General features: G+C 36.4%; 1 protein-coding gene, 2 long non-coding RNA genes and 1 other non-coding gene across 4 annotated transcripts; 1 reads left to right on the plus strand and 3 right to left on the minus strand.

Annotated features, from left to right (window-relative positions):
• Positions 1–322: 322 nt before the first annotated feature.
• Positions 323–2,790, minus strand: LOC109151107. Its single transcript, XM_019299022.1, has 3 exons — positions 2,683–2,790; positions 2,317–2,502; positions 323–606 (listed from the first exon to the last, which is right to left on the minus strand). The coding sequence occupies exons 1-3, from the start codon at positions 2,744–2,746 to the stop codon at positions 467–469; spliced, it is 390 nt and encodes a 129-aa protein (XP_019154567.1). The 5' UTR covers positions 2,747–2,790; the 3' UTR covers positions 323–466.
• Positions 2,791–3,159: 369 nt separating this feature from the next.
• LOC109151109 lies at positions 3,160–25,947 on the plus strand. The gene is made up of 3 exons (XR_002049257.1): positions 3,160–3,172; positions 11,490–11,495; positions 25,870–25,947. It is a non-coding gene; the product is annotated as an uncharacterized LOC109151109 (long non-coding RNA).
• On the minus strand, positions 19,707–26,388 carry LOC109151108. The gene is made up of 3 exons (XR_002049256.1): positions 26,377–26,388; positions 20,041–20,050; positions 19,707–19,799 (listed from the first exon to the last, which is right to left on the minus strand). It is a non-coding gene; the product is annotated as an uncharacterized LOC109151108 (long non-coding RNA).
• On the minus strand, positions 25,869–25,940 carry TRNAP-CGG. The gene has a single exon. It is a non-coding gene; the product is annotated as a tRNA-Pro (tRNA).
• Positions 26,389–27,987: the final 1,599 nt, after the last annotated feature.

Consider the following 27,987-nt stretch of genomic DNA (forward strand, 5'->3'; position numbering starts at 1 on the left):
AAATACAATTTCTAAAATTTATTCAATGAAATAACATTCTATGAACCAACATGCTATAAAAGTAGGGTATTGTGCATTTTAGTTGGACACAAATTTATAAAAGTATATTTACTATATTGTCCATGTGATTACAAATCACTGGACATATATTGAAAATGATCTATTTGTCCTTCTCCCTTTACCAATCGATTTCTAGCATTTGTCAACTAAATACAAGTTCAACACAATTTAAACATGCCACAACACCCAAACAATTATATAATGATATAAAAAACTTAGAAAATATGCATGAATACTGAAATATATACTCACTGGCTACCTATATATATAAATAATATGTAACATTTTATTAAGAGACGATTTAAGTATTTAACATACATGCAATACATATTACATAAACAAAGGTAATTTATTAAAGGCTTAAAGCAATTGTAGTGAGGTAATTATTGGGGAAATGGGAACATTGTCACATGCAATAGCCAGGTACAATTATTTTCTCACAACCAGCAGTTACTGAGCAATTCCGACAATCTTCGTCAGTTTCACACTTTCCACAATAACCAACGTTTGGCTTGCGTTCCTCGTCCTTCCTTTCTGATGGCAGAGCTATACAAAACCACATTACATACAATTCAAGCTTAATACACATGAATTACACGAATTGAATTAAATAAACATTATATTACCCTAAAAATTAAAAGTGAAATTTATTATAGGGTCTGATTTCGTTGTGAACATTCACCATTAGGTATGCAATAATTCACCACGTGTTCAAAAATACAGGATATGGTGCATTTTTGTTGTGCATTTGAGCATTTTGTCCGGGTGCATTTATGAACATGCTGTGGTGCATTTATGCAAAACTAATGATGCATGACCGCACGTTTCAGGGTTGTGCATTTTTATGGTGATTTTACAGAGAGAGAGAGAGAGAGGTAGAGGGAGAGGGAGAGAGAGAGAGAGGGTACGGTACAAGTGAGAACACCTCCCCTATAAAAAGTGTGAACATATCCACAACCTCATAAATCAAAGTTTATTTTACCATTACTAAACTTTCAAGTTGCCAATAATTATAAAAGGAATAAGGTTCAAATTGGCCACTGAACATAACCTGAAAATGCAATTAGGCTACTGAACGAAAAAAAAGTGCAATTAGGCCACTAAACACACCAAAAACGTGCAATTAGGCCACTGAACACTCCAAATGTATGCAATTTTACCGAATAGCAGGTTACCATCAATTTTAGCAGATTACTTGCTTACGTGGCAGTTGAGTTGGCATTTTTAATAATTTTTAATAAATTTTAAAATAAATTTAATAATAAATTTTAATTTTTTAAAATAAATTTTAATAATAAATTTTAAATTTTACTTGCTTACCATCGTTTTTTTAAAATTTTTTTTAAAAATTTATTATTAAAATTTATTAAAATTTTTTTAAAAATGCCAACTCAGCTGCCACGTAAGCAGATAACCTGCTAAAATTGATGGTAACTTGCTATCAGGTGAAATTGCATACATTTGGAGTGTTCAATGGCCTAATTGCACTTTTTTTTTTTTTTTTTCGTTCAGTGACCTAACTGCATTTTCAGGTTACGTTCAATGGCTAATTTGAACCTTATTCCATTATAAAATGAACCACGATCTTAAAAGCTTTCAATAATCATAAATCGACTTCGTATTTTTTTTTTTACTATAACCCTCCTGACGATTGAGATCAATCCTTACTTTTTAGCCAGTTCTCATTTGATCCTACCACAATATATATATATATATATATATATATATATATATATATATATATATATATATATATATATATATATATATATATATATATATAGGCGAGTTCAAGTGCGGCGGTGTCTTACGGTGCGGCATCACTAATAGTTCAACAAATATACACCATCAACGTTAGGAAAATACACCACAAAAATCAGAGGAAAATTAGGTATGCATCACCAAACACACACCATTAGGTGTGAGTAAAAACACCATACACTGTTCGGAAATACACCATTGGGGGTGGTGAGTTATATGGTGTGTTTTTTTGGGTATGTTGTGTATTTTTTGATGTTTTATTGCATTTCATTGTGATGTGTTTTCCTTATACTGTTGGTGCATATTGTTAACACTGTTGTGTATTTTGAAATTCCGCCGCAAGGGAAGACCCCGCCGCATTTGATCGGAACTTTCTTCTATATATATATATATATATATATATATATATATATATATATATATATATATATATATATGATTTATCATAGACGAGTGAGAAAGTTGTATATATAGTTAGGTTAAAGAATTAATTACCTAGAGTGGATCCAAATCCAACACAATGACCAATTTCAGATCCAGAAATCTGGTTTATACAGAAGTTGCCAGGGTAAGCAGTGTTGGTTTTGCAGTCACTGTGAGATTTGCAGAGCTGCCCAGTCATGAACAATTCAACCTTGTTTGGTCCTACATATATTTTTGCCATCAAACTTGATGGCAACACTGCATGCATGCGACAAATATACATACATAAACCTCCATCACTTATTATATATGTCAATACCTAGTACCTACAGATACTGAATACTATGCATGTCTAATACGAGAGAGTGATCGAGAGAGAGAGAGAGATAAAGAGAAGCAGTGAGTAATCTAATATGAGGGAGAGGAGAGAGAAGTTACAAGATAATGCAGCCATGAAAAGCACTAGGAAGCAAGCTAGCTTGAGTAGTGAAACTCTTTCCATCTCTTGTTGAATTGTTTCCCTTGATATGATTCTAGTGGTGTGTGGAGGTAGGAAGGATTTGCAGACTATGATATATAAAGAGGAATCCTAAATTATTTTCGGATTTAAAATGGTACGTGTAGGAGTATAATGCCTGTCAAATTTTAAATTTATTAGAAGTACATGGGATAATAGAATTGGTCCACATGTTTTTTGAGTTAATCATAGCATACCATGTTAACAGTAGTAAAAATTAGAATAAAAAGTGAAAATAAGTATATTATTACTGGTTCAGAGCATCGTCTTCAACAGTTGTGATTTTTCAGGAGTTTTTGCATATGTGATTAGAAAAGAGAAGATGAGAGGGGTGAGAAATAAAAGAAAAAACAAAACAAAACGGGTGATTAACTTTTTAGTGCAGATTTGAAAAGCAAAAGACAAAAATGGGTAGAAACAACAAGGTGGATAAAAATATGTAAAGTACTAAACTGATTACCTTCTTCTCATTAGGATTTTCAAGAAGAAGGTAATCAAGTTACCTTCTTATACCAAAAAAAAAAAACAAAACGGTCTTCTCTCTCCTCATTGAATGTGCAGGCGGGAGGAGAGAGAAATACTTTTTTTTTTTTTTTTTTTTTTTGAGATTTACGCACGGTGAGAGAAAGAAGAGGTTGTTCCAATTACCTCTTCTCTCTTTATTTAATTTTCCTCAAAATATTTTCTCCTTCTTCTAGCATAAATACGGGAGGTAGAAGATGAAAAATGCACATCTCCTTCTTTCACCATATCATTGCTTCTTTTTCGTAGCCAAATCAAAAACAACCGAAAATTGCAGTTAGCACCGTTGCTGGAATAATCGAGGTACTTACATACTCTACGTGACTTTGTTTTTCGCAACTAATAATAATAATAATAATAATAATAATAATAATAATAATAATAGTAGTAGTAGTAGTAGTTATTATTATTACTTATTATTGTTGTTGTTTGATGCATGTAGTACAACCATCAGTTTAATGTAGTGTTGTTGTTTGATCCATGTAGTAGTACATATTATTATTTATTACGCGTACTGTAGTGTATTATTATTTAATAAAATAAAATTTTTAAAAAATAAATTCAAAGTAATCAAAATTGCAAGGGTTGCGTTCTAATTAAATATAGAATTAGGAAGAACATTATCAATTCTTTAATTGCTTTGAAGATCATATAATCACATATATTAAACAAATTTATGGTATTTGCAATTCTAAATAATTAATATATTAGTAAAGAAGGCAATAATTAACTTTTTAATTAAAGAAAGTGAAAAAAAGGCAAAGTAATTCCCTTCTTTTGTGAGGCTTTACCGGTTAAAGCAAGAAGAATAAAAGAAGCTATTGCCATTACCTTCTTTTCAAATAGGGTTTTGAAAAGAAGGTAATGGCATTGGTACTTTACATATTTTAGTCTAGGGTTTTTAATTAACACATTTTTGTCCAAGTCATGTCAAAAGTGCACATTCTTAGCTATGTCTCAAACAAAACAAAGCTGAAAAAAAAAGAAAAAAGGAAGCACTTAAGCATCAGTAACGCACCTAGCGGGCCTGTGCACGCTGGGTTGTGCTTCACACAACCAAGACGCAAAAATGAGGGCATCCAATGAATTCCATAAATCTGCAAAAACTCAAGTTGAAGGTTTTTTTTTTTTTTTTTTTTTTTTTTTTTTTTTTTTCTCTCTCTCCACCCTCTCTCATACAATCATACCTACACAACTTTTCCAGTTACATTTTGAGTATGTATTACTGACTCTATTACAATGACCTATTGAAGCATAAAAAGTCGCCCTACTGAAATTCAAACTTATGACCTTTTTTTAATTTAGGAGATGCATAGTTATGCCACTTGACCATAAAACCTTTGGCTAGTTGCCAGTTACATATTACTCAGCATATGTTGTAGGAAGTGGAAAATGCTTCGGAGGATGCAACATACCCATCTGCATGAAAGGGCGAGACAATCAAGCCAGACAAGAATACCAGAACGTCCGAAACAAAGAAATAAAAGAAGAAAATGAAAGGTTGTGGCTTGAAGAAGAAAACATCAAGATGAGAAGAGAACAAGATCTTGCATATTTTTAGGAAATACAAGAGAAAATAAAATATCTTAGTGTCGTTGGAAAGGATGCCGACTCAGCTGCCAAACACAATGATGTCTTCAAAATCCATGAAGAATCTGGCAAGAGTTATGTCGAGGGAATGAATTCTATAGAGCTTGTCATTTAGTGGAACAATGGAGTCATTCCAGGACGAAACGTAGTCGAAGCATACAACAATTACACCAACTACATCTTATCTGATAAGTATGCAGAAGTGGCTCGTGCCAAAGAAATCCGAGCATTCAGGAAAATTATTAATGATGATGAACTCAACTACAAGTCAATGACAAGAAAACAAGAAGACCAAGAGAAGGAGACTTGAATGCAAGAAGCTCTACAGAGAGAAAAGTTAATAAATATGTAATAGCTAGATGTCTCAACTCATTTGTAATGAATTAAACATGAATGAAATCTCTCTTTCTGCAGGTTGTGTTGAGTTTTTATTATTTTGTTTGCTTAGAACACTTTTGTAAACTCAACTATATGGCTGTTTTGTAATGAAAACTCCTTACGCGGATAATTTCAGCCTTATTGTGAGAGTATATGTTTTGGCATCACCAAAAAGGAGTAAATTGTTAGGAACAAGTGTATTTAGATTTTGATGATACCAAACCCACTAGGAATGTAGACCCCTCTTTTACTCTCATTGTTTTGCATCCTTCGTGTTAGACGAAAGTTATTATAGCTCACCATGAGATTCGTGCTTGGCAGTATATCTACACGAATCAGAGCAGTTTTTTTTTTTTTTTTTTTTTAGTCAACTAGAACTAGTTGAAGAAGAGAGAAGATCAAGAGAAGACCGAGAGATCAGCTAAGACCGAAGTCATGGAAAGGCATATCTCTCGTGTATGAAGAACTCAGCGAAAGATAAGGACAATCTTTCGTTATCATATGACCCGAGACTACAAGTCAAAGCCTGACTTGATTAGACAAGATTCATATGCTATCAGAAGCATATTTGTCTAAGTTTCAATTCTGGGTAAATCATTCTAGACAAATGGTGTCCTAGGAATAAAATTTCAAATTTCAAGGAGCATTTATGATTAGTAATTTTTGTTTGCACAAAATGACAAAATGGTTAGTTACTTTTTGAAGCCAACGGCTACACAGTACAACCACATTTAAGACTCCTTACCCAGAGGTCATTACACGCTGGTCAATAGGTTTGACATTTCTATCTCCCTCCAACGGATGGATTTCTCACCCTATAAATACCCCTCTTTAATCACTTCAAGAAGGTGCTAGTTTTTATCACTCTTTGCTATCTAAAAAGCTTTCAAACCGATCATCCTAAGCTTTGTAAACCAGCGTGTAGTTGTGAAGACTTATTTCCAAGAAGATCATCCACTCATCTAAGTTTTCATAACACCAAGGAAATCTTGCTGCTTTTCAAACGAAAATCAAGCTACCTCAAGCCAAGATTTCAAGTTGGAAACAACATCAACATATTCCAACCCTCAACCCTAAAGAAGAAGTTGATAGAGACGGAGTAAACTCGATGAGTTGAAAAACCTAGCAAGTTGCGGTCCGACTTAGTGATCAAGGATGCAGCTTGACTTTGTTTATACTAAGGAGTGACAGAAGAGTGGAGTAGGCTTTGTTAACAGGCGAAACACTATAAAAATCTCTCTCTCAGTCTCTTGCTTATTACTTTCGTTTACATTACTTGCATTACATATCATCCACAATCATAACATCTTAATTATTTTATGACGAAACTGTGCAAAGATATTACAAAAAGAATATACACATCTTCCAATGTGCTCTAATCTTTCGGGGTTTGTTTTTAAAATCGAAAAGAGTCTATCCACCCCCCTCTAGATTCTCCTTAGTCACTACCGGGGCCAACACGCACGTCTGGAATAACGGTGCCGTTATTGACACCATTTCCTCAGCCAACGATTTTTTTTTTTTTTTTTGTGTGAATATAGAGTTCAAGAATTGTAAATATAGAGTTTAAAAATTGTGAATATAGAGTTCAAAAATTGTGTATTTCGATTTAAAATTGTGTTATATTGTTGAATATAGAGTTTTGTAATTGTGAATATAGAGTTCTTTAATTGTGAATATAGAGTTATGAAATTGTGAATATATATATATATATATATATATATATATATATATATATATATATATATGAAATAATTGTGAATATAGAGTTCTGTAATTGTGAATATATAGTTCAAAAATTGTGAATAGTGAGTTCTGTAATTTTGTATATTGAGATTTAAGATTGTGAATATAGAGTTCAAAAATTGTGAATATAAAAGAACGAATTTTGAAGGCAAACGGCAAGAAAGTAAGCAATTTAAAAAATAAAAATAAAAAAATCAGCCGTCGTCGTTTTGAAGCAGAACGACGCCGTTTTGGACTTGGATCCACCTTGCAAGGTGGACCCGAGTTCAAGGCATAACAATTGCGGATTGTTATGCTGTGCAACCGTGTGCACCATGCATGGTGCATATGGGTTTAGATTCATAATTTCTATACTGTAGATTCATAAAATTTATACTGTAGATTCATAATTTCTAAACCGTAGATTCATAATTTAAATACAGTAGATTCATAATTTCTATACAATAGATTCATAATTTCTATACTGTAGATTCATAATTTCTAAACTGTATAGTTATCAAATTATGAACATATAGTTATGTGATTTGTGAATATATACAGAGTTCAACAATGGAGAATATAAATATCGAAAATTATGAACATATAGCACTATAATTATGAACATATATTTATAAAATTATGAATCTACAGTATAAATTTTATGAATCTACATATAGAAATTATGAATCTACAATATAGAAATTATGAATCTAGACTCGTGTACACCATGCATGGTGCACACGGTTACACATCATAATTTGCCAACAATTGCTCTATCGGTTAGCATCGCTCTTTTACCAGAGTCAACCAAGCCCAAATATGTTTTTTTTTTTTTTTTTTTTTTTTTTTTTTTTCAAATTTATCGTTAAATCATAGACTAGTTGGTATGTATTATTATTTTTTTAATGCATTCAAATAAAGTATTATTATTATTTAAACAATTAATAATTTATAAGAAATAAATTTATAGCAAATTTCTATTTCTTTTTTTTTTCTTTTTATGAAAATGAATCAAATAAAGGGACAATTTTTAAACTTTTAGTCAAACACTACAAAATAGAGTATTTAAAAAAAAAATTGAGTTATTTTGTGAAATTCATTTTATAGAGAATATTTTTTAAATTTTCAAATAGACCTACTTTTTGAGAACGGAAAATTAATTCATTGAATCAGAACCAAGAATGCTTACAAGAAACGATGGTGGGGAGTCAAACCACTCCCCGCAACTTGACATAGAAAAGACCTCCCTAGCAACAGAGTGGGCGGCACAATTTGCAGATCGCTTAACAAATCGGAATTCAACACCTCCTATCTTAGATGCTAATTCCTTTACATCACTAACTAAAAAACCAAAAGCCGAATTAAACAGCACAGAATTAATGGCATTAAACACTACTTGTGAGTCCATCTTCACATCCACACTCCCCATACCCGTGTTCTTCAACCAACTTATGGCCTCCCGAACACACAAGGCTTCAACTTCTTTCACCTGGAAATTCCCAGCGACAAGCATGTTCTTTGCCGCCATGAAATTCCCCCCGTCATCACGTAGAACCCAACCCAACCCCATCCAATTGCCACCTTGACTAATGGATGCATCAGTATTAAGTTTGAATCTGCCGATTTGAAACCTCGTCCACTGTTCGCTACTCCCACTATCGGATGGCACAGCAGAAGACTCATTCGCATGTCTCCACCCATCAAGATAGCTTTAAGCCCTATGCACCATCATACCTGAATCAAATGCACACCCCTTCCAAACATTGTCATTCCTAGAAGTCCATATTCCCCAGCATGCAATCACCAATTTTGGTAAAGAAACAACGTCTAACAAATTTACACACCAAAAAAATCAATCAGAAATATGGTTACCAGTGTATGCAGATAGGTGCGGCACACCCAAGTTATTCCAAAGACGAAGAGCCTCAGTGCAATAGGCAAAAAGATGGATCGCAGACTCAGCTTCAACCTTACACATATGACACTCAAGCACAGGCAACCCGCTTAGTAACCAAAGCATCACGTGTGGGTAGAAATGCAGACGCTAACTGCCAACAAACACTTGATCTTAGGTGGCACATGCAAGTTCCAAATTTTATACCAAGGTCGTGCATCAGCCGCTACCATAGTCATATGCTTATAACAAGACTTGACAGTATACATACCCTTGTGATTACCAAGTCCATTGATCACGTGGCCTCCGGTTGCTTATTGGAATGTTTAAAATCAAATTAGCATCACGGGGGTTAAAAATATCATTCACACATTCCTCATCCCAACTCATACCTTGGTCATTCATAAGAGACGATACCCTAGCTTCATACACAGACTGATGCAACACCGTTTGAACATATGGGCTTTCAGCGTCAGGTAACCATGGATCCGAACCAATCAAAATATCAGTTCCAGTTCCCACCATCCTTCTACAACAATCCTTCAACATCCTTTGGATCGCCATCATTCCCCTCCAAATATAAGAGGGATTAGTACCCTCCTTTGCATCAAAGAAACCACATCGTGGGAAATAACGGGCTTTGAACACCCGGCTAACCAAAGACAAATGCATAGTAACCAATCGCCAAGCTTGTTTCCCAAGCAAAGCTTTGTTCATCTCGTGTAACCGATGGAATCCCATTCCACCACACGACTTTGGTAAGAACAACCCTTCCCATGAGCGCCACCGAATGCCCCCGGCCTCCATTCACATTGCCAGTTCACCAATATTGGTTCATGATGGTCTCAATGTCGTGACACAAACCCAAGGGAAACAGGAAAATCATCATTGCGTAAGTGGGCATTGCCTGAATCACATTTTTAAGCAAAACCTCCCGACCTGCTCACGATAGAGTTTTAGCATTCCACGATCGGATCCTAGCTAGAATCCGGTCCTTGATGAAGCCCAAAATCACCTTCTTCCGGTTTCCAATGAGGGAAGGCAGGCCTTTGTACCTCCCACTGGTTTCCCCCTCCTCCACACCTAGAATTTCCACCACCTCATTACGCACATTCTGCTGTACATTTGCACTAAAACAAGCTGCTGATTTGTCATAGTTTATGTATTAGCCAAAAGCCTTCGAGTAAGTATCCAGGACGTACCTCATGTGCACACTCTCACTAACATTCGCACGATGGAACAAGAAGCAGTCATCTGTAAAAAGCAGATGTGAGATCGGTGGCGCACCCCAGGAAACTGTTACACCATGCAATACGCCTCCAGCCATCCTCCTTTCCAACAGAGCACTCAAACCCTCCGTTACAAAGAGAAACAAGTAGGGGGACAGTGGATCCCCCTGACGAAGGCCCCTGCCCAGAATAATGGGCCCCAGTTGCCATTGCTCATGGAGGATACTATACTATACCGTACAGAAGTGACTGTTTCCATTAGGATATCCACCCAACGCCTGGCGAACCCCATTTTCAACATAACAGCCTCCAAACACAACCACTCGACCCGGTCGTATCCCTTGGACATGTCCAATTTCAACGCAACAACCCCATCCCAACCTTGTGTCTTCCGTTTCAAATAGTGGTGGACCTCATATGCTAGCATAATATTGTTAGAAATCAACCTCCCCGATATGAAAGCACTTTGCGCATTAGAGATTAACTTCTGCAACATGTTCTTTACCTTGTTAGCACACACCTTTGCCGCAATCTTGTAGACTACATTACACAGAGCAATAGGGCGAAGATCTTTCATTGTCTCCGGGCATTGCTTCTTCGGGACCAACACAATGAACGTGTTAGTCGCCTTGAGAGGTAGCTTTGCCTCATCCAAAAACTGCTTGCAAAAAGACCATACCTCCCCGCCTACGACATCCCAGAAGTACTGAAAGAACCCAGGACCGAAGCCATCGGGCCCGGGAGATTTATCCGAATGCATCTGAAAAGCCGCAGCCCGTAGCTCCTCCATACTAAGAGGACACAGTAGCCCTGCGTTATCCTGGTCAGTCACCCTCTCCGTAATAACGTCAATGACCTCATGCATCTCCCCATAATCCGGAGTAAACAACACTTTGAAGTACGCCACCATGAGATCGCCCATTCCCTCCTCCTCCTCCACCCAACGTCCCTCATCATCCCGTAGCCTTGACACCTTATTCCTGCGCCGACGGGCCTTCACTGAATTATGGAAATACTTGTTGTTAACATCACCGCCTTTACACCAATGCTCCTTAGCGCGCTACTTCCAATACGTGCTTTGTTGATCAAGCAAGACTAGGAGTTCCTTTTCAGTTGCAGCAATACTAACCCTGTCACAGTGCAGCCTCAACCTTTCCATCTGCAGCTTACAGTGTTCTATTTTGCGTAAGAAGTCTTTATTATATAGACGGCCCCATCGCCCAATATCATCAGCACACATTTCAATCCTGGTGATAGTATCCAGGCCCAATGACCGGTCCCAACTTTGAGTTACTATTTCCCTACAGATGTCCTCCCGTAACCACATATTATCGAAGCATAACCTTGACCGCCTTCTCACATTGGGAAAAGCTATAGGAATTAACAACAGGGGTAGGTGATCGCTATATGGGGCAACCAAAGAATGCGCTTTAACCCCCTCAATCAGATTCAACCAATCATCATATGCTAGAATACGGTCTAACTTCTCTTCCACCATTCGTTGGGAACCCCGAGATTTCGCCCACGTAAACTAGCCCCCACTGAAAGGGACATCCTGCAAACCACAATCATTCACCGCTACTTTAAAACCATTAATCATCCACTTCTGGTGTGGTACTCGTCCCCGTTTTTCAGACTGGTCCAAGAGGTCATTAAAATAGCTCATGACCACCCAAGGCAAAGAACTACGCGATGATAGAGTACGTAGCATTTTCCAAGACTCCCTCCGTCACTGGCCTTCCGGGAAGCCATAGAAACCTGTTAGACGCCAACACGGCCTCCCCACTTCCAGGATAATCTCAGCATCTATATGATTCGAAGAGTAGCCAGTGACACTCAACTCCACCGTATTCAACCACAGGATAGCCAGACCACCTCTATGCCCTTCTGCCTCCACAGTAAACACGTTTTCAAACTGCAAGTGAACACGCACAAACTCCATTCGTTGCTTATTTACAAAAGTCTCCATAAGAAAGAGAATACTCAGCCTCTTCGAGCAGACTAAATCCGCCAACACACGAATCACCGTCGGGTTGCCAAGCCCCCGGCAATTCCAGGAAATCAGACTCATGACTCTTGGCGGGCCTGCGCCGCAAGACCCGCCTCCAAGCTGTTTTTTGAAACAGAAGAATCACACTCCATACTCGTATTCATCGCTGACTCCCCTTACTCAACTCGTCTCCGCTTCTGATCCCCAATAACAACATTGTCCACAGCCACCAGTTCCGGCGTATCCCCTACTGCCTAGGCACTCACACCACTCTGAAGACCCACCATAGCTGGAGACCTCCAAGTTTTTCATTCCGCAGCAGTTTGGGGCGGAATCCAGCACTGATTCTGAATTGGCGCACCTCTTTCGCCCCCGCTCTAAGCCATGCACCATAGGGCTTCTCAGTGGCCGAAACCATACGATCAAGAGCTAACCGGCAGAACTTATCGCCATGGCCAATCAATCTACACAAGAAGCAAAACGCGGGCAACCGTTCATAACGGAAGTCAATAAAAAACCAACCTCCGTTGTCCCTCCGACGCGATAATAGGTTCTCATCGATCCATCGGAATTCCTATCATCAGTTAGAAGAACCGTACCAAAAAACGATCCAACTGCCCTAACCACGGCATCCGACTAAAAGCCAGGTGGCAGCGTGTGTATCTGTACCCAAAACTATGCATGAGTTAGGGGCACCATACCAAAAATCCTCCCCCGGTAGCACCTTTCTCATCAACAACAGGCTTTGCTCATAAGCCCATTGCCCCTCATTAAAAATACGATCCAGGTCCACTTCATGATAGAAACGAAAGAGAAACTCACGAGGCTCAAGCTCCTGTATATTCACCCCCATAGCATGATGCCACACACCAGCCATGGTATCTTGGAAAAAAGCAAAGCGCACTAGTCTGTTAGTGAGTAGCCTGCCCACTGCGTAAAAACTCTCCTCCTCACCCTAGTCGGCCGGTGGGTTAGTGACATGCATGTAGAACCCCTCATGATCCACATTGGCTAGAGTCAGATTAGCACACTGTTCCGAGATGTCATCGGCCGACATGGCCGCTGTCCGTCGTAGGATTGTAGAACGCGGTGACGTAAAACCCTCGAAAGGCAAAACCCTAATCGCAGAACTCGCGAAAGTAGCGAGAGAAATAAAAAATGCTGCAAATTTCAAATAGACCTACTTTTAGTTTTAAAATTCTTACAACTTCTGCAAAATTTGTAATTATTTCATTTTTTTCTTCATACTTTTATTTTCTCTTTAATTTTTTTTTTTTTGAAAGTTATTTTCTCTTTAATTAATTAATGAATAATACTACACATATTCATAATTTGTATTCTTATTTTTTTTCTACTTGTAAATTTTTTTATTAAAAAAAAATTACCCACAATTTTTATTTCTATATATTTTTATCAAGAGTAAATACCCAAAATGGTCCCTCGACTATAGCTAAAATTCACAAATTCGTCCTTGACTTTTAGTTTTAACCAATTAAGTCCTTAACTTTGTAATTTTAACATGATTTGGTCCTCCGTCCATTTGACCGTTTGTTGACTGTGATTTTTGAAGATATATATGTAATTTCATGGTCCATCGTCGATTTTTTAAGGTTCCGGTTGTATTTTCAGACCGCACTGTTACATTTGGATCCACCGCCGAAAGCAATCTGCCAAATCCTGTCGCCTTTCTTCATCCTCCCTTTGTATTCAATGTAATTGAGTTCGTACCAGAGTGAAGAAGACAACGTGTTTCCAAACCGGTGCAGCGTCATCCTGGAGGCCTACATGTGCTCCGATGAGAGCTGCAGGTTCTTCTGGATATCGTCGGTGACGGCGCTGGCGCGGGCGTTAATGCAGAAGTGTTTGAAGGACCAAATCGTGTTAAAATTGCAAAGTTAAGGACTTAATTGGTTAAAATTAAAAGTCGAAGATCAATTTATGAATTTAGCTATAGTTGAGGCCTGAGGGACCATTTTGAAATCACAAGACATCATGTATGCTGTACGTCAATATATCATTTTCCTTAATTAATATACACTGGTTTCTCTTTCAAAAAAAAAAAAAAAAAAAAAACATATACATTGGTTTCAATGTTCCCAAAAACAGACCCCACAATTGACAGCACAAATTGACTATACATCACAATGGGTATCAATGATTTTATCAAAAATTGAGAAACGTGCGCCCAGGCCATGCGAGTTGGCAAATTATTGTGTGGAGCTATGGAAGTGGACCATATAGTTAACGATGTCACTTAATTTTATAAGTTAGAACAATATACATTATATGTTAGAATAATAACATTTCTAAGATAAGATAGTGTATATTATATATAAAAATATTATATATTATGTATTAGAATAATGTATTTTATGTGTTAGAATAATGTACATTATAAGTTAGAATAAATAAATTTTTAGGTTAAGATAATGTACATTACGTATTAGAATAATGTACTTTATGTGTTAGCATAATGTACATTATAAATTATAAAAATAATACTGTAACGGATCGTCACGTAATTTTTTTTTTTTTTTAACGCGAAACGGCGTTTTTGGATTGTGTCCACACAGCTATGGACCACATCCACACAAAAATTATTGATGAGAGTTGGCACTGGCCTCGTCAGGATGTTGACATAGTGCCGCGTGTATAAAGTATACACGTGGCACAATGTCAACATCCTGACGAGGCCAGTGCCAACTCTCATCAATAGTTTTTGTGTGGATGTGGTCCACAGCTGTGTGGACAAAACAACTAGCTAAAAGTAATACTAAAATTATCTTTTATCTCTACAATACTCTTTCACTTTTAAAAGCGAGTTCTACTTCCACATCACTAAATCTGTAATTCCTTTACTATTTTACTTACGTTTCTACAATATTTCTCATTTTCAAAAGAGGTCTCACATTCACATCACATCAAAACAAAATAAATAAAAATTCAAATTATTTTTAAAATAAATCTTTAATAAATTAACCTTCACTCAGCAATGACACGTTAAATAGGTCAATTTTGATTTAATTGCATAAATTTTTTGTGATTTAAGTACATAAGTGTAGTTTTTTTTAAGTTTGATGGCTCAACTGCATATTCGAGTGTAATTCAGTGGTTTATTAAATCATTGTTCATTAATTATATATATATATATATATATATATATATATATATATATGCATTATATATGATTCAAAAAAGATACATTATATATAATACATTGCATTTTTTTTAAGTGTATGTGCGTGTGTATATAAGGGCATGCTCATATGAGAACACCCTCCCACATGAGAACGCGAGAACTTATCTAAGCTATATAAAATAAAAGATCAATGGTTATCATTCAAAAGATGGAGTGATTATCATTTAGAGGCAAATTAGTCCTTTGTGTCTATAGAAAGTCCATCTGATCTACATATGCAAAATTTGAGATTCCCGGCCTCATTCCATTTATTATATATGCTTGTATTATATATTTAATTATTATTTATTTTTGGGGTGGGGTGTTTCTTAGTAATTATTTTAATGGTTGACTTTGATTTGTTCCGTATGTCATTGCGTCGACGGTAGTGCGGTATGTGCACTATTATGCTTTATCGTGTGCACTTTGATATGCTTCGTACAAATAAACACTATTACCCGTTTGGGCACTTGTGTTGTGCACATATATGTTATTTGTGGTTTTTTTGTACTCACGTGGCCGTTTGTATGCATTCTACATGAGATGACACACATTTATTCGTACATTTTATCATTTTTAGACAATGTGTTTCATTGTTGTTCGTTGTATGCTCTCACATGACTGTTTGTGTGCATCCGTGCAATGTAAAAATCATCCTACTAGACAATTTGTAATTCAGCCATAATTAAAATTCCTATAATCAAGCAAAAGATATGCATTAAAAATTAATACAATTTTAAATACACACGTAATTACAATTTTACCCTTGTAAATTAATTATGAAAATAAAGATACCAAAAATAAGGAAAAATCTAATCAACTAAAATCTCTTTGATAGACGTACGATTCAGATGTTTTATTATGTTCTCATATGATCTTTTATATATATATATATATATATATATATATATATATATATATATATATATATTCCTTAATAATAACAACAATAACAATAAATATTTGAGATATTTATGAATGTTGGGATAATCCACAAAAATAGGGAAAAAATCTAAACAAATTAGAATGCCCTTATGTAGTTATGTAAACATACATATATCATTTATGAGTTAATTCCAGCAATGGTCCTCCGACTATTGTGATTTTCTAAAATTAGTCCTTGACTTTTAATTTGGACAAAAAAGACACTCAACTATCTAAATCATTCCACCAAAGGTCCTTCCGTCTAAATAGAGTTTGTTGACCGTCATTGTTGGGGCAATTATGTCTTTTCCTAATATATTGTTTTCTTCTTCCTATTTTTTCTCTTATTAGTCTTGCTTATCTCACGTTGCTGGCTTTATTTGAGTATTTGACGCAAGCATATAGCTCCACAGCGACAAAAGCACAAAGAACTCCACAAGGAAGAAAGCACGAAGAACTCCACAACATCCTCAGTGTCTGAAATTCCTTCAGTATTGAAATGTCTGCAAGGTATAGTAGTCAAAGATCTGCATCTTCAAGGAATGAAGAATACATCTATGGTGAGTACGTAAGCATTCCAAAGTGTCAATGTGGCCAACAATTGAAGCTACAAACATCTTGGACGAATGATAATCCAGGTAGAAGATATTGGGAGTGTCGATTTGAAAATGTGAATATTAATTTTTGGTTAGGGTTTTTTTCCCACATAATTGGACGATTTTTTTTTTTTTTTTTAATTCAATTTGGTGATTTTCGTGTAGGGAGGGCAAATGTGTGGTTTTGTTAGATGGTATGATCCTCCATGTGTGCCAGGTCAAGAAGAATTATTCCTGGACTATTGAGAAGGATTAATTGAGATGAAGAAGAAATAGCAAGTCTTAAAATGAGGCTACAAGCTTGTGCTAAAGTTGATGGGCAAGGGAGCAATGGTAGACGGTGTGTTAGGATAGTGAGTGGAGTCATTGTGATATGCACTTTGTTGTTGGTAGTTATAAAACTCAATTCACCTACAAAAGATAAAGTTCTTATGCTGGCATAGTAATGGTTATGTGTAATGTTTCTGTAATTTGGAGAATTTATTTGTAATGAATTACCATTTCCAATATGTTATGCTTATCACCATTTACAATGTAGCAATTTCCATTTACACAATCTTATGTTGCCTTTCATTTCCAGTAGCATACCATTTCCAGTAGTAAATGACAATAATATGCCAAATAGCAATTTACATTGGAAATTTATTGGACATTAAATCTGCAAATTGGAAACCATCTAATATCTGCAAATTACATTCCAATAGCATTATAAACCATATTCCAATAGCATTATAAACCATCTAATATCTGCAAATTACATTCCAGTAGCATTATATCTGCAAATTGGAAACCATCTAATATCTGAAAATTACATTCCAGTAGCATTATATCTGCAAATTGAAAAACATCTAATATTTGCAAATTACATTCCAGTTCATCTATATATCTGCAAACCATCTCCAGTAGGTACCAACATTAAATGTTAATTACTAACAACCTGAAATGTTAAATGTTGAAAATGACGTATTAGCTCTTTGTTTATATTTGAAGTTGGAATCATCTGAACGTCCACCTATCCCAATCTCTCCATTCACAAGCTTCATATAAAAAAAAAAAAGGGAAAATATAAACTACTCCGTATATCCCAAAGACAAATGCTAAGTCTGTTGAATTTCGTGCATACAAATAGTACCTGCGTGAAAGAGAAAACTCGTTTACTTCACTTGAATTTTGCCCGTTGCATATTACGTCGGATTCAGTCCTGCTTTCTCGCTATTCACCACACCATCGCTTGAATTTCGCCGTTGTTGTCTTGCTGCGTATTTCGCTCGTTGCTGTCAATTAGGTTTTACAATTGGAGATTTTACCAGTCAATTAGAAGACCAATTAATTTACCATTCTATCCTTCACTTAATAGACACAATATAATGAAAATACAAAATTGTCTCTAAAATTAACGGTCAACAAACGCTATTTGGACGGAAGGACTTTTGGTGGAACGATTTAGAAAGTTGAGTGTCTTTTTTGTCCAAATTAAAAGTCAAGGACCAATTTTGAAAAATCGCAATAGTCGGAGAACCATTGCTGGAATTAACTCTATCATTTATTATAGAGGGTCTTGTTTTCTTTTAAATGTTTATTCCACCCCTATTACTAAAATAATTAAACATTTGAAATACAATTTCTAAAATTTATTAAATGAAATAACATTCGTATTTTATTCCCTATATATTTCATTTTTTTTTATTTATAAAATATCATTTATATTTTCTCAAAATTCATTTTTGTGAACCAACATATTGTAAAAGTATTGTTGATTTTAAATGGGCACATGCATATTTATAAAAGTATATTTACTGAATCCTCCCTATGCTTAAAGATCTTGTAGATACAATTTCTGAAATCTATTCAATTCAAGAAATAAATTCATATTTTATTACTTATTATCTATTTGAATTCATTCTTTATGATATAATGTCACTTTTATTATTTCTTCAAAATTGATTTTATGAACCAACATGCTATAAAAGAAGGGTATTATGCATTTTAGTTCGACACATATTTACAAAATTATATTTACTATATATATTGTCCATGTGATTACAAATCATTGGTTATATATTGAAAATGATCTCTTTGTCCTTCGCCCTGTCATTGTTTACCAATCGTTCTAGCATTTGTCAACTAAATACAAGTTCAACACAATTTTAAACATGCCACAACACCCAAACAATTATATAATGATATAAAGAACTTAGAAAATATGCATGAATACTGAAATGAGCAAATACCAACTTTGGTCCCACGAATATTAGTAAAATGATAATTTTGGTCTACATGTTTAATTCCTACCAAATTTCATCCACAACTATTGTTTTAGTACCAATTTTCATCCACGACTATTATTTTAGTGTCAAAAATTATCACGACGGTCACAACTCCATTTAAGGCATGCCGAAATTTAATTTTTTTAAGGATATTTTCGTCCTTTTAACTTAAAATCCCAATTTGAACATAAATAAAGAGATATAAACCTCTAAGATCGATCCCAATTCGCAGTTTTCATCCTCATCCTACCTTAGTTTGAGGAAAGAAACTGTGAATTGGGATTGATCTTAGGACTTAAATCCCTTTATTCATACTCAAATTGAGATCTTAATTTGAAAAGGACAAAAATATCCTTAATAATTTCATATTTCGGCATGTCTTAAACGAAGGGGTGATCGACGTAATGAATTTTGACACTAAAACAATAGTCGTGGATGAAAATTGGTACTAAAATAATAGTCGTGGATGAAAATTGGTACTAAAACAACAATCGTGGATGAAAATTGGTATGGATTAAACATGTGGATCAAAACTATCATTTTACTAATACTCGTGGGACCAAAATTGATATTTGCTCATATATATATATATATATATATATATATATATATATATATATATATATATATACTCAATGGCTACCTATATATATATATATAGTATGTAACATTTTATTAAGAGACGATTTAAGTATTTAACATACATGCAATACATATTACATAAACAAAGGTAATTTATTAAAGGCTTAAAGCAATTGCAGTGAGGTAATTATAGTTATAGTGGAAATGGGAACATTATATTGTTACTACATGCCATCTAAGCACAAGATGCTTGGTTTAAGAGCATCCATATTAATGTTTATTTTTTTGTGGTTTATTATTATTATTTTTTTTTTGGAAACAAAGAGAAGAACTAAGCCCGTGAAAAACTCATGCGATATTGCAGCCTGTCCTCCGAGAAGGTGCCCCACGACTTGTGTTAGCACCAACCCTATCCTCCCACATTAAACCTTCAACGTATTGTGGTTTTTTAGGCCCACGTATAGTAGAAGATAGAAGATTTAAAAATAAAAATAAAAATAAACAAAAGGGAAAAACAAAAACTAAAAAGCTAACGAACTAAAAAAAAAAAAAAAAAAAGGAACAAAGTTTAATGTTTTCTTTAGAGTGGCCGCTAGCTGGCGCCACTCTGAAGCGTTCCAGTAGACAGTGCACGCCTGCCATCTTTCTTTCTTTCTCTCTTCTTCTTCTTCTTCTTCTTCTTCTTCTTCTTCTTTTTTTTTTTTTTTAATAAAATCTGACAAAGTTCTCAACCTTGTAGGAGTGAAATTTGCTAAAAAAAAAAACTACCTCTCACATCAGTTCTTCTCACCTTAGCTAGACTAGTTTTTCTCTACCAAAAACTCAATAAAAACTACTACTATAGATACTCTAACAGTAGTAAAAGTAGCTAGAATAAAAAGTAAAAATAAGCATGCATGTCAAATCCTTCAAAATCACGTTTAAAAAAGAAAATTTATTTGGTCAAAAATCTACTCTCCCGCCTAAAATGGGATATAGTTTGAATTTCTCTCTTGTACAACGATCCATTCTAATTCTCACCAGTAGACTATAACGCACACCACTGAGTATGCAAATGCAAACTTTAACACCATAATTTGTTTTATTAAAAGTTTGCAATAATTATAAATTTGTTCTTTTTTTTTTTTTTTTTTTTTGCTATAATGCTCAATTATTGATGAACCCTGATGAGGGGCTATGATTTGTCCTCACCATTTACATGAGGACCTTGTCCCTTCACTAAATCACCTAAGATGCACACCACTGATACTCAATTTGCAACTATACAAATTCTATTAGGCAAGTGCACATATTATTTTTTAGTACAGAGGTGTATGTGATGAGTATCGTATCCCACATGGACTGCAAATAGTAGTAGTATATGATGTTCTATTATGTAGCCTAAGAAATTTGTGAAAAATAAATGAGTGAAAGGAAAAATAAATAAATAAATAAATAAGGCATAAGTAAAGACGATAAAAATGATGTAATTAATCAATGAGAAAATGGCACTTGGATCTATGGATGCCCAGCCTAGGACATTGACCTTAAAAAATACATGTCAATAACAATTGTTTATGCATAAGACCTCGAGAACTCCTATTTCTTGCTAGTATATTTCTTAAGACTATTAACAACTAATCTTAAGTTGATTAATTAGAATCACTTTTAAATAAAAATCTTCCTAAGGGTTACATTAACGATTTGTGAGTTTTACTGAACGATTTGATCCAAATATAGAGGATTGATGTTATCCTACCTCTATGCCGGGTTGCATTCCACTCCTTCCAATTGTGTGAAATCTACATTAACTTTTGGATATCTCTATGGCAAAGTTCATCCATTAATCAAGAATCCAATAAGCATGCAATTATAGATTCAAGAGCAGTAAAGAAACATAATTAAATCAAAGAACAAACAATTATAAATTAGCAAGATATCGTATCGTATCCCACATGTCCCACATGGACTGCAAATAGTAGTAGTATATGATGTTCTATTATGTAGCCTAAGAAATTTGTGAAAAATAAATGAGAGAAAGGAAAAAAAAATAAGGCATAAGTAAAGACGATAAAAATGATGTAATTAATCAATGAGAAAATGACACTTGGATCTATGGTTGCCGAGCCTAGGACATTGAGCATCTAAAGTCTTAACACTAGCTTTTGTTAAATATTGGGATAAAAGAGTGAAAGTCAAAACACAAGTTTGGTGAAATTGAATGGTGAAATTGGGTGAGGGGTGTTGTGAAAATTGAACTCATGACCTCTTACACCTAAAGCAAGAATCATACCACTAGACCAAAAACCCAATTAATTATTAATTTCACATTAAGAACTTGAGCAACTAAAGTCTAAACACTAGTTTTTTAAATATTGAGATAAAAGATTGCTAACTGAGTATATGCATGATTGTGGCTTACTGCGAGGTGAAAATTATTAGGACTATATTATTCATATTAGACTAGGACTATATTATTCATATTAGACTAGGACTATTTATCCATATTAGACTAGAACTATATTATTCGTGTTAGACTAGGACTCTATCTAGTATCTATATATTCGTTCTCTGTACACTCAGACATCATGATTGAATACAATACTTTTACATACATTCTCATCTGGTATCAGCTTCCAGGTTTTCTCTAATGGAAGGTCTCGGTCTCCCTAGTGATGGCTATGTTCGATCTTCTGAACGGACCGTTACCGAGACTTCCCATATACCTACCGGGAATAGCCTCTCATCAGCTCATCACTTTGTTTCCTTGAAACTGACATCCCGTAATTATCTTTTTTGGCGGGCGCAGATGCTACCATTTCTAGAAGGTCAAGGTCTTCTCGGCTTCATCGATGGTAGTATACCGTACCCGGTCGCTACCGCCGACGCCGTTACTTCAGGCGACCTCATGGCTCGGCAGGTGGCTTGGAGGAGGCAAGACAAGGCTATCTTATCCCTCTTAATTTCGTCTCTTTCGGAGGAGACGATGCGGTTCGCCGTTGGTCGTTCTACTTCACGGCAACTCTGGCTCACCATCGAACAATCTCTCGCCTCTTCCTCGCGTTCTCGGGCGTTGCGGTTATTTGGTGAGTTGCAAGCCCTTCGGCTGGGTGATTCCTCCATCGCAGATTATATCGGTCGTGCACAGCTGTTGATTGATGATTTAGCTCTTGCCGGTCGTGATGTTACGTTAGACGATAAGAACTTATACGTCTTTGTGGCTTGCGGTTTGAGTTTCGTCCTCTTGTGGCAACCCTGGCTCGGGATATTACGGTCCCACTTGCCGAGGTGGCGGATTTCTTGGTGTCATAGGAGTGTATTTGTTCTAACGATGGAGTCGGCGGTGTCTCGCCGGTTGCGATGGCCGCTGGCCGAGGCGGTGCGACCCCTAGTCACGGTGGTCGTGTCAACGTGACACAGCAGCAAGGTCGCGGTCGAGGCTCGGGCGGCGGCGGACGTGGTCGCGGTCGCGAGCGTGGCTCGGGCACGGGTCCTCGGTGCCAAATCTACAACAAACAAGGACACGGGGCTCTCTCGTGTTGGCATCGTTTCTCAACCCCCCCCCCCCCCCCCCTCGGGCTCCTCAAGTGAATGTGGTTGTCTCTGATGAGAATAGTGACCATAGCGGTCCTCATGAGTGGTTCCCGGACACTGGTGCTACGAATCATGCTACCCCTGATTCATCCTTGATGACTTCCGCGACAAGTTATGATGGCCGGGAAACTCTACGAGTTGGCAGTAATACAGGTTTGCCTATTGCTAATGTTGGTTCCACTTCGTTGGCCACTGATTCTAGGTCGTTTAAGTTGTATGATGTTTTGCATGTCCCTGGTATCTCTTCTTCTTTATTATCTGTTCAGCGTTTTGCAAAAGACAATAATGTTTTCTTTGAGTTTCACCCTCTTTGTTTCTATGTGAAGGACATTTTGACCAAGAAGGTTCTTTTTAAGGGACATGCGTCTGGAGGTCTCTACGCATGGCCTGCGTCTTCTGCCTCCCCTACTGCGTTTGTTGCTGCGCGATCTTCTTACGTTTGGCACATGCGGTTGGGGCATCCTCATTCTCGACTCTTGCATCAAATTCTAGCATTTTCATTTGCATCGATCTCTCCCGTCCTACTCTTACTTGCGAGTATTTGGTTGTTTGTGATTTCCTGTCCTTCGTCCATATAATCGCAATAAACTCCACTTTCGTTCGTCTCCTTGTGTTTTTCTAGGTTATCCTCCGTATTATCGTGGCTACCGCTGTTTGGATACTAACACTAACAAGGTTTTTATCTTTCGCCACGTGCGATTCGATGAGACTGTGTTTCCCTTTGTTTCTCCTGTTGCCTCGCAGGTTGCTAGACCATGTTCCGAACCTTGAGCTGCTGCACTGGTAGTGACGTGCCGAGGTAGTGGTGTCTCGGCCACGACTATTGATGGCGCTCGGCGGTCGAATGAGCCCGTGTCAGCTTCTGGCGATGGTGACGATAATGGTCCCGAGTAGACCGCACCAAGTGAACGGACTGTCTCGGACCAGCAGGTTGAGCAGCGCGGCAGGCCGCGCGGACGTCCTCGGTGAGCCACTCCTCCTCCTCGGCCGCATGCTATGAACTCTCGTAGCTCGAGTCTGCATCAACATGTCGACTTAACCATTATTTCTACCATAGCACCTGAGCCTACTTGTTACTCTCAGGCAGTCAAGTTTCCTGAGTGGCGTGATGCGATGGACGCAAAGTTCAATGCCTTGGTCCATAATCATACGTGGCTTCTTATTCCGTTCCAACTAGGTATGAATGTTGTTGGTTGCAGGTGGGTTTTTAGAACCAAACGGAAGGCCGATGGTTCAATAGAATGTCACAAAGCTAGGTTGGTGGCCAAGGGTTTTAATCAGGTTGCTGGAGATGACTTTTTTGAGACCTTTAGTCATGTGGTTAAACCCACTACGGTATACCTTCTCTTATCTCTAGCCGTATCTCGTGGGTGGACTATTCGCCAGTTGGATATTCACAACGCTTTTTTAATTGGCGAGCTAGCTGAAACTGTTTACATGCGATAGCCACCTGGTTATGAGGACAAGTCGTTAACTGATCATGTGTGTTTACTTAAAAAATCTCTATACAGGCTCAAACAGGCTCTGTGTGCTTGGTTCACAAGGTTACATGATTTTCTTGTCTCTGTGGGCTTCTCGCCTTCAAAGACGGATGTGTCTCTCTTCATCTATTCTCGTGACAATATTCGTTTTTATTTCTTGGTGTATGTTGATGACATTTTGATTATGGGTTCTTACTTAGATCGTGTTACTACTCTTATTGATAAATTAGCCCTTGAGTTTGAGGTTCGTGATATGGGTGTGCCTTCTTTCTTTTTTGGGTATTGAGACTGTCCCCTTATCTGGCGGTATGCTTTTATCACAACAACGGTACATGAAGGATATTCTCAAACGTGCTGGCATGGTGGACTGCAAGCCAGTAGTCACGCCCGTCTCTTCTGCGAAAATCACTGATGAAGTTGTCGTTCCCTATGCCGATCCTACACAGTACAGGAGTCTTGCAGGTGCTCTCCAGTATCTTACAGTAACTCATCCTGATTTATCTTATGCTGTTAATCTCTTGTGTCAACACATGCATGCTCCCACTACTATGGACTGGGCCTCTCTAAAAAGAGTCCTGCAGTATGTCAAGGGCACCCTGAATCTTGGTCTGTGTATTTCTCGGTCAACATCTATGGATATTCACGCCTATTCCGACTCAGATTGGGCTGGCGATCCGAATGATCGCAAGTCTACTAGTGGCTTTGCTGTGTTCTTGGGCAGTAATCTTATATCTTGGGTTTGTCGAAAGCACCGGACTGTGGCATGTTCCTCAACTGAAGCAGAATACAAGGGACTAGCTGATGTATCTGCAGAGGTTACATGGCTTGTTTCCCTGTTACACGAAATCGGCATCCCCCCTACGTCTCCTCCTCGACTATGGTGTGATAATTTGGGAGCTACTTACTTATGTGTCAATCCAGTGTTAGTGTTTCATGCCCGCGCGAAGCACATTGAGATTTACTATCATTTTGTTCACGATAAAGTAGCTAAAAAGGAGTTAGAGGTGCACTTCATTTTGTTCGCGATAAAGTAGTTAGAGGTGCACTTTATATCAACTAACGGATATCTTACATTCTCCCGCCAAAGCGAGAACCATAACCATAGACGAGTGTGACTTGATGTAAAGTGAGGGGTTGCTGATTGAGTATATACATGAGTGTGACTTACTATAAAGTGAGGGGTGTTGTGAGAATCGAACTCACGACCTCTTGCACCCGAAGCAAGAATCATACCACTAGACCAAACACCCAATTGATTACTTTTTTCCATATTAGGCATTTGGGCTACTAAAGTCTAAATAGTATCCTAGTTTGTTAAATCTATTGAGATAAAAGAGTGGAAGATTGCTAACTAAGTATATACATTAGTGTGAATTGCTTTGAGGTGAAAATAAGTGAGGGGTGTTTTCAATAATTGAACTCACGACCTCTTGCACCAAAAGCAAGAACCATACCACTAAACTAAACACCCAATTGATTACTAACTATTTCACATTGCGCATTTGAGAAACTAAAGTCTAAACACTAGTTTGTTAAATATTGAGATGAAAGAGTGAGAGATTGCTAATTGAGTATATGCATGAGTGTGACTTGTTAAGGTGAAAAAGGTGAAGGGTGTTGTGAGAATCGAACTCACGACCCCTTGCACCCAAAGCAAAAATAATACCACTAAACCAAACACCTAACTAATTATTAATTCCATATTAAGGATTTGAGCTACTAAAGTCTAAACTGTATCCTAGTTTGTTAAATATTGATATGAAAGAGTGAAAGTCGAAATAGTTTGTTTAATATTGAGATTAAAGCGTGTAAGACTGCTAATAACTAAGTATATACATGAGTGTGAATTGCTGTGAGGTGAAAACAAGTGAAGGGTGTTGTGAGAATTGAACTCACAATCTCTCGCACCCAAAGCAAGAATCATACCACTATATTATACCCAAATGATAGAAAATTAAAAACACACAAAAACTAACTTGAGTCCATGACTAAATAAACATAAAAGAAGAAAAACCTAAAGCAAAATGGAGAAAGAACCACACAAGAATATAAATTTACCATAAATTAAACCCCTAAAATCACGTCCAACATTCAAAACACGACCTAAAATACCAAAGAACACCTCTGTAAATAAAAAAAAAAATTCAATTACAAACAAACCCAAAATGGAAGGCCCAAATTTACCCCCTTGTGTGTGTGTGAGAGAGCCCGTTCAGGTGAGAACGGACGTCAAGAGAGAATTCAGAACGCATGACATTTGGCTACGTGTCCAGATCTAACGGATGAAAAACGGTGATTTTTCAAAAAAAAAAAAAATGCGGTGACATTTTCATAAATAATTGAACATTAAAGTCCAAGTAAAATGTATTACAAGTGCAAGTAGCGGTTTCATATAGTGCGCCTAAGTGCAAGTAAAAAGTATTACAAGTGCAAGTAAAATGTATAACAGGTACAAGTAAAATTTACACTGAGCATCAATACTAAGTGCACCTAACATTATAACTAGTTGCACCTAATGTTATAATTAGTTGCACTTAGGTGCACGGATGTTAACAAGGTAAATTACATACACTTATAAGTGAAAATAGGTGCACTTAGAAGTGATTTTACTTGCATTTTTTACTTGCAAAGATGCACTAGATAATTGCACTTATAACACATTTACTTGCACCAAAGTTTGAGTTATTTACGAAAATGCCACTGCATCGTTTTGTTAAAATTACATCCGATTCGTTAATTTGAACACGTGGACAGCTGTAAATGGTTCTTATTTCTCTTCTAGGCGGCCATTCGCATTAGAGCGTGTATATATATATATATATATATATATATATATATATATATATATATATATATATATATATATTACACACACACACACGGATGCTGGAGTTACAATCGGATCATCTTCGTCTTCGATTGGAGATGAAGAAGAATAATATTCTATGTTTCCTACTGGGAGATGAAGACGGAGAGTGGTGAGTTACGTTTTTCTTTTTAAATTTAATTTTATTCAAAGTTATTAAAATAAATTAAAAAATAATAATTTTTAATAAGATAACTACTATGTCAGCAATAATCTGAGAAAGATGTCAAATTCGATCAAATTGCATAATTTTGAACAGAGTTCATGAATTAATTGCACTTTTTTTTTAATTGAATGACTAATTGTACTTTTACGTGTAATTCATTGACTAATTTGAATATTTTTTCTTATGTTTAACACACTAATCTCTGATAGTAGTTTTTCTGCATTATAAAAAACATTAATGCATACATTATTTTGTTAAAAATTAT

The sequence above is a fragment of the Ipomoea nil genome, unplaced genomic scaffold, assembly GCF_001879475.1.
Source record: "Ipomoea nil cultivar Tokyo-kokei standard unplaced genomic scaffold, Asagao_1.1 scaffold2283, whole genome shotgun sequence".
Lineage (NCBI taxonomy): Eukaryota > Viridiplantae > Streptophyta > Magnoliopsida > Solanales > Convolvulaceae > Ipomoea > Ipomoea nil.

Coding starts and splice junctions, on each gene's coding strand:
- LOC109151107 (XM_019299022.1), bottom strand. CDS start 2,746: ATGGAAAGAGTTTCACTACTCAAGCTAGCTTGCTTCCTAGTGCTTTTC. Junction 2,503..2,682: donor TTTCATGGCTGCATTATCTT/GTAACTTCTCTC, acceptor GCATGCATGCAG/TGTTGCCATCAAGTTTGATG. Junction 607..2,316: donor TGGATTTGGATCCACTCTAG/GTAATTAATTCT, acceptor GGTTTTGTATAG/CTCTGCCATCAGAAAGGAAG.